Source organism: Hyla sarda, chromosome 4, assembly GCF_029499605.1.
Source record: "Hyla sarda isolate aHylSar1 chromosome 4, aHylSar1.hap1, whole genome shotgun sequence".
Lineage (NCBI taxonomy): Eukaryota > Metazoa > Chordata > Amphibia > Anura > Hylidae > Hyla > Hyla sarda.
Genome location: NC_079192.1, coordinates 17,577,008 through 17,585,264, shown reverse-complemented (window position 1 = coordinate 17,585,264; position 8,257 = coordinate 17,577,008). Strand labels below are relative to the sequence as shown.

General features: G+C 45.8%; 1 protein-coding gene across 1 annotated transcript in view; it reads right to left on the bottom strand.

The window, feature by feature from the left end:
• Positions 1–8,257, bottom strand: part of LOC130367301 (extracellular calcium-sensing receptor-like) — a 51,958-nt gene that overhangs the window by 9,422 nt on the left and 34,279 nt on the right. Inside the window, 2 exon segments of the mRNA XM_056569709.1 lie at positions 444–1,277; positions 2,935–3,060. Coding sequence (XP_056425684.1) covers positions 444–1,277; positions 2,935–3,060 — 960 coding nt within the window.

Below are 8,257 nucleotides of genomic sequence, written 5' to 3'. Positions count from 1 at the left end.
AGCCAATTGACCCATGTGGGGTCAGGGTGACCAGCCAGAACCCGAGCCAGAGCCTGTACCTGCACCCCAGCTAGTCACGCCTGATTGCCCCTCAAAGTACAAATCGTGCTGGGATGAGTCCTATTACAATTAAAGCACACGTGGAACAGACGACAGTTGCTGTACGTACAAGATGCCAAGTTGAAATTATTACAAATCTGAGTCTTACCCAGGTATCTCACTGAAGAAGATTTCTGCGTTGGTGCACTGGCAACGGTAGGGGCTTTACTTGTGCTAGCCTCGCTCTGCTCGTTTACCAGGGAGCACCACACAGGTATGTGCGTATGTGCATTGCAAAGTCTGCTGGACTGGCTTTTTAGCCCGGCAAAATGGTCGCAAAACAGCTCAGTGTCCACTGCCCCCCAATTCGTGATAAAATTGAACTGGGCGTACGCTGCTGCTACCTTAGCAGCGAAAGACTTGTGATACTCATAGAAAGCTGTACCCCCATATTTATACGCCAACTGAGAAATCTCGTGCAGGTACAAATCGAGCTCCGCCCTTCGCTCAGGTTTTGCTGAACACACCACGTCCCTGTACAATCCGAAAGCTATGACGAACTCTACGATGCTCAATTTCCTGTTGAGTCGCGCATCTTTACTTTTAAACACCACCGAGAGCTCGCCACAAGCCACAGTCATAGTCTCATTGAGATCTTTAGTCGCGATCAACAATGAGGCCAAGTTCACATCTTTCCCCTCCAAGATGTCCTTTTTGATGGCAGCAGGGATGAAGTGTGCTGTTGTGACATTGGGGGGACATAGCGGCGTACCTGAGTTGGCAGCCTGTACAGTAGGTGGCAAAGGAGGAGCGGGGGTCGCGGGGGGCGTTGTGACCCTGTCATGTTCCACCTCCTCCAATCTGGAGCTGAATGCTGTCATAGAGGTCATCGTAGTGTTCATCATAGAATGAAGTTGGGTCAGGGAAGTGTTCATGGTCTGCAAGGAAGGTGTGTCCTGACTGCCGCCTGGGACAGCATCAGAATTCAGGAGACTATACAGCTCCCCTTTTCTGGCGGAGTGGAACCACTTAACGTCTGGTATAACAAACGAAGCCTGTAACCTGTAAAACAGTGGGAAATTGAACTGGGCATACGCTGCTGCTGAAGTGAAAACACCTGAACACACCAACCAGCCACCCTCTTTTAACAATGAATTACCAAAATTGATTAACCTGCGTCTAGATTCTGGGTTATCAATGCAAGCTGAGACAAGGGTCAGCCCAAATGTGTTGTTGTGCTGAAGACGAGTCAGAACAACACATGCAAACAGGCACCATCTGAGTCAGACACGGCGGTGGCCTTATGCAATTCACGAATCGTAGTATTGTTCTGAAGATGAGTCAGTAACAATAAGTGCAGTAGGCCCTATCTGAAGAAGAGTCAGATAACCTCACTGGAACATGTTTGTGCGTACCCACACCGTGAAGGGAGGACGCCTGCGGGCGCATGAAAGCGCCACTGCCCAACTATGGAGTGCCCACGCCCGCCCGCAGACGGTCGCACATGCCCACACACACGAACATATTATAACTGTTAAAGTGCTCTGAAGACGAGTCAGTAGTCACTGCGTGATTTTTATATATTTTTTGCTCTGAAGATGAGTCAGTAGCAAGGTACTAGAGATGAGCGAACTTACAGTAAATTCGATTCGTCACGAACTTCTTGGCTCGGCAGTTGATGACTTATCCTGCGTAAATTAGTTCAGCCTTCAGGTGCTCCAGTGGGCTGGAAAAGGTGGATACATTCCTAGGAAAGAGTCTCCTAGGACTGTATCCACCTTTTCCAGCCCACCAGAGCACCTGAAAGCTGAACTAATTTATGCAGGAAAAGTTATCAACTGCCGAGCCGAGAAGTTCGTGACGAATAGAATTTACTGTAACTTCGCTCATCTCTACAAGGTACTCCCAAACAAGAGTTTAATCAACCAAGTGAAACAAATACTGTTGATACCGTAAGACATAACCAACCACAATTACCTAAGGAACTAGCAACTTCTGAATTGACTTGGAAGAAAACAGACACAACCGAACCACACCTGCAAGGAATAAATATGATTGTAGAAACAACCAGTGTAAATAGTTACAGCCTGTATGAGCATCACTACGGCGACAGGGGTGCTATGAGCGCCTCGCCGGCGGTGAACCCCCTACTGCGTGATTCTAGCCCCCCCCCCCTACACAACAAAGCCCCTACCACTATGTCTAATTTATTGAGCACATACACACATATGTACACAAATAGAAGATACACATTTTTCATACATTTTTTTTTTTTTAATGGGGTTCTGCCTCAGGAGCATGGGATTGAAACCTTTGAGCCACCCTTGCATGCCAGGCAGCCCTTCCCCCGAAACATGCCCCAAGCAGGGCACTGACAGGCCTAACTAGTGAGGACACTGTCCATGTCCTGCTTGCTGACCAGCGACTGCCGGCCTGGCCAGTACCGAAGTACACCAGCAGGCTGCGCTGTTCAGAGTAGACAGGCGTTCTCCACGTGACCCTGCTGTGTCACCCCGGCAACCAGACGCCGGAACACGCCGCGGGAGTGAACGGGAGCTCCGGAGGAGACCAGAGCAGCGTCCCGTGCACGTGACCGACCTAACACGTGACCCCACCACGCCGCACCGACAGCAGAGAAACCGGCCAGGCCGCGGACTGCGGGATGCCGGCCGGGGCACGAGGCATCGCATGGGCGGCTGCGAATTGTCTTCAATCACTCCCTCAAGCGGCTCCACTCCTTCGCGGCAGCGGTGAAGGAGTGGAGCCGTTTGAGGGAGTGATGGAAGACAGGCAAATTCCCCGATGGTACACCGGGAGTGTGGCGCACGGAGGTGCTCGGTGAGGGGGGCATGAGGACGTGGGTAAGTGCCATGAACCAGGATAACCCGAGCTTACCTGCTTCTCCACGACACTGCCTGTAGCCTGGAATCGAGTGATGACCACCACCACTCCTGACTCCTGGGGACGTATGAGCTCACAGCGGCGTTCAAAACAAAACACCGCCAAACGCACCATACACCCCTAGGAATGAAAGAGGGAGGTATTTAAAGCCCTTGCCACTCCCACGAAAGGCTTCCCACTTGTGGTCATTGCTCGAAGAGCAGTTTGACCTGTGACCTAACAATATACCGACATCACAATTATTCATACTTACATCTCTGGATACCAGGAGCTGTCATATTTATATATATATATATATATATATATATATATATATATATATTATTTACCATAGTAGTACTGCACTCAGCATTGTTACCATCACGTCCTCTGTGTTAACAGTAATAGGATCGATAACATGAGATCAGCAATATTTACTACAATACCACTGCTGGACTCAACCTATTCCCCGACAGCCAACCAGAGGTCCCACTACTGTAGGCTTTATAAGCAAAAACAGAGAAAGGTCTCAGAGGCTAGCCAAGACACTACATACACCTGCTCAGAAAACAAATATCATACATGATAGGTTTTAGTACACCGACACATAGTATTACCTATGATACACATAGTATTACCTATGATAGTCTTAGACATACAGCAATAAAGAGTATCATAGATAATAGATGTATTTCAGCAGGACACTGTCGTAAATACCATATTATTGGGCCAAAGTGTCATATTCCACTCACCTCATGTTTCTCTCCAAGTTTCCACTGGAATTATCGCACACTCTCTTTATATAAGAAGCTCTCGTCCATCCAGGGAATTATATGGACCATTGAGCATTTATTCCCAGCACGGACATTATCTCCTTCAGATTATAGGAAAATTACATAATTTTATTTAATGATATAATAAGATAAACAGCAGTGTGACCCGAGGGACTGTCTCGCTTTGTTAGCGTAATAGGTAATAGTAGTAGGAATCTCACGATTAAATAGAGAGCTTTATTGTGTATCCTAGGTTTTTAAACAAACTTTGGGTGGAATGGGGGTTTCCAAAACTGTCTGTGGTGAGCTAAGAAGTATGAGCAAATTGATTTAGCACAAATCTCACAAATTATATTCAATCCAAACATTTTGCGATATATTTACAGTGATAAAAAGACGGATCACCTGACTGCAGTAGGCCCCATAGGCAACCGGTGTAGGGTAAAGACACATGCATCAAAAGATTAATTAGTCTGCCTCCCTAACTGAGGTCCTTTTCCTTCATTTTCTTCTTTAAAAACTGAACATAATTGCTCATCAAGGCAGTCAGCTGATCTTTCTGCCTAATTTTAAAGGGATACTCCGCTACTCAGAGTTTGGAACAAACTGTTCCGAATGCTGGAGCTGGCGCCGGGAGCTCGTGGCATCATAACCATGCCCCCTCATGACGTCACGTCCCACCCCCTCAATGCAAGTCTATGGGAGGGGGCGTCACGCCCCCTCCCATAGACTTGCATTTAGGGGGTGGGACATGACGTCATGAGGGGGTGTGGCGTGACGTCATGAGGGGGCGGGGCTATGATGTCACAAGCTCCTGGTGCCAGCTTCAACATCGGAACAGTTTGTTCCAAACGCTGAGCAGCGGAGTACCCCTTTAACCACTTCTGCTGAGTACCACAGTGGTCTCTCCCTTTTTTTTTTTGCTTTTACTGACAAGCCTAAAGCAATTATCTGTTGCCTTCTATAATGCAACTTTTAGTAGTCCCTTTCTCATAGACTCCATGTAAACTGTTCCAGTCTGATAGCGACTGATTTACCACTAATATAATTTTAGAAAAGTCAGTTTTTCCAAAATCTAAAACTTTTGTTTTTGTATAATGTGATTCACTGTTTTTATATTAAACCACACTGACTGGTGATCACTAAATCCCACAGTAATATCATATACTGAATTCCAATTTGTGATTAATAAATCTAAAATGGCCTTTCTTCCTAGTTGGCTTCTCAATTTATTTTGGTTTTCCAGTTCACATCAGGAAGATTAAAGGACAAGTATCAAGTAAAAAGACTTATCCCCTATCCAACTTTCCCCCCGCAATCTCCTGTTTAGAGCCCCGGCTCTCCTATACAGTGGCGCGTCATGACATACCCCCTCCATATAGCTCTATGGGAGAGCCGTTCAGCAATCTTCGGCTCTCTCTTCGATCTATATAGAGGGGGCATGGCGGCCCCTGCTTCAGGGGGGGGTCGTGACGGTCCGCTGTCTAGGAGAGCCGGGGTTCTAAACAGGAGATTGCAGGGGGCCACAGCCGTCCCATAGACTTGCATTGAAGGGGCGGGACATGATGTCATGAGGGGCTATGAGTTTCCCTTTGGCATCTTTTCCCGCATGCATGACGACAGGTTTGTCAATGCATAGAGTAAGGCATGAGTAGGTGTACTTGAAGGGGTACTCTAGTGGAAAACTATTTTTTCTAATCAACTGGTGCCAGAAAATTTAACAGATTTGTCAATTACTTCTATTAAAAAAAAACTCAATCCTTCCAGTACTTATAAGCTGCTGTATGCTCCAGAGGAAGTTGTGTTGTTCTTTTCTGTCTGACCACAGCGCTCTCTGCTGAAACCGCTGTCCATTTTAGGAACTGCACAGAGTAGGAGCAAATCCCCATAGAAAAACCTCTCCTGCTTCGGACAGTCCCTGACATGGACAGAGGTGTCAGCAGAGAGCACTGTGTTCAGACTGAAAAGAACAACACAACTTCCTGTGGAGCATACAGCAGCTAATAAGTACTGGAAGGATAGAGCTTTTTTAATAGAAGTAATTGACAAATCTGTTTAATTTTCTGGCACCAGTTGATTAGAAGAAAATTGTTTCCCACCGGAGTACCCCTTTAAGTACACCAACTCATGCCTTACTCTATGCATTGACGAACCTGTCCTCATGCATGCAGGAGAATAAAGGAGTAGAAAAGAATGACTATTGAGAAGGAGGGTTAGGAGGAGTTATAGGTGGAAAGTGACTTGTAGTTTCCACAGGAACAGCTTGGGGATGATGCTGACATTCATTGTGGCAGAAATTATGATTATGACAATTATGTTGGCAATAACTGACCATGGAACATTAGGCAAAGAATTGAAAATTTCAAAGTACTGTACATTTATAACAATTATCAGTTTGTCGTGAATTTTATCTTCCCTGCAATTTTTTTTATTCTATTAAAATGTATATCTCATTACAATTTTTTTTAAACTGTAATCATTGCTCTGATATTGGGCCACAGGTGCTACCACTGGCCCTGCAAAGATGCCCATCTCCTGTATTATCCATCATATTCCATGATGCTGCTAGGAACCATATCCTGTCTGCACTGGGTGAATCTGAAACAGCTCCCTTTAAAAAAAAAAATAAATAAAAATAAAAATGAAAAAAAAACTTTTCTACTGCTTTTGAAAAAATCTATCTGTAACCCCTAGGATTATTATCATTATTATTATTATTATTATTATTATTGCATTATCTGAAATGCCCAGTAGATGGCGGACTGCACCAACAAATGAGTTTAGCAGTGACTAAAGCTTGGAGGTGGAGTTTTGTAACATGTTCTGGTCGCCATCTTAAAATGCTACGTTCAGCATAGTTAGAGGATACAGAGTGAAGGAGTTAGGCTGGGTTCACATAAATCTGGCGTCCGGCATAGTTTCCCTTTGGTGTGCACCGGAAGGGAAACTGATGGGGAAACTGATCCCATTAATTTGAATGGGACAGTTCCCAATCATCAATCATCTCAATTTGGCACCAGATGGTTGGACAAACCAGACAGCACAGGACTGGAGAACGCAGCTTGCTACGTTCCCCTGCCCGGCGTCCAGAAACAATGGACGCCTGATGCCATACTACTGATGACAACTTATGCACATTGTCATCAGTTGTGGCATCAGTTGTGTTGAGATCTAGGCTGAGTTGACCTATGTCGGATGCCGGAAATATGTAAACCCAGCCTTATAAGGATCTTCCCCAAAAAGTGCAGCAGCAGCTTAGAGAGACCTGCTGGCAGGTGTGAAAGATCAGAACTGATTCCACTACAGCCTGTGTGAACAGTAAGAGAAACTGTAGCTGGACTGATCTGTTTACTGTTGGTGCAAGGTAAGCATGAAGCCCTTCTATCCTGTCCAACAACACAAAATAAAGGCCTTGAGGTTCAGTTGCGAACATTCTAAGAGTTCAGCCTACTCCAGGTGATGCACTGGAGCAATACTTTGTGTGGGCCCCATCTTTTCTATGTGCACCAACAGCAATTAGGGCAAACTCCTTGGTTGCTGTGTGTTTCAGGTCGACCCAGCAATGACCCATCTTCAATGCTCTTACTGAGGGAAGAAGATTGTCAGCCAAGATCTTGCGATATATGGGCTCCATCCATCCTCCTCTTAATACTAGAGATGTAGGTGAGAAAAAAATACAGGGGGCGCTCCCTTTGTTTATGTATACCGACTTAGTGTGACCCTCCACCACACCCAAGTGATATACTCATCAGATAAGGTTGCAAGCCTTGATCCCAGGTGTCCCTGGGTCAATGCTTGCAGTAGGCCGGTGTAAGTATGGTATTGGTAGGTAATGGCTGCCACACTCTGAGTGGGATTGGACCCTTGTGCAAAGGCCAGTTTAGGCAAATCGTTGATAATGGGGAAAAAAACGGTCTTAGAGGCGCTGCTCGAAAAATGGTCACAAATGGAGAGACTCGAGCCAGCACAGTACAATTATTATTTTATTTAACACAACGGACAATGCGTTTTGGCACACAGAGAGTGCTTTCCTCAGGTCCAAACATAAAGTGCAATCTCTTGGGTGGAAAAATGCAAGGATGCACTTGTGGAGTTCCTGTGAAGTGCGGTGCGGTCCTTGAATTTTTCCACCCCAGAGATTGCACTTTATGTTTGGACCTGAGGAAGGCACTCTCTGTGTGCCAAAATGCATTGTCCGTTGTGTCAAATAAAATAATAATTGTCCTGTGCTGGCTCGAGTCTCTCCATTTGTGACCATTTTTCACACAACGCCTCAAAGACCGTTTTTTTCCCCATTATCCATGACCCGTTAATACTGAGCAGTCGCCCAGTCCCCTTTGCCGAAAAGCAGCCCCAAAGAATGATGTTTCCAGCTCCATGCTTCACAGTGTGAATGGTGTTCTTGGGGTTGTACTCATCCTTCTTCTTCCTACAAACACAGCGAGTGGAGTTTAGACCAAAAAGCTCTATTTTTTGTCTCATCAGACCACATGACCTTCTCCCATTACTCCTCTGGATCATCCAGATGGTCATTGGCAAACTTCAGACAGGCCTGGACATGCGCT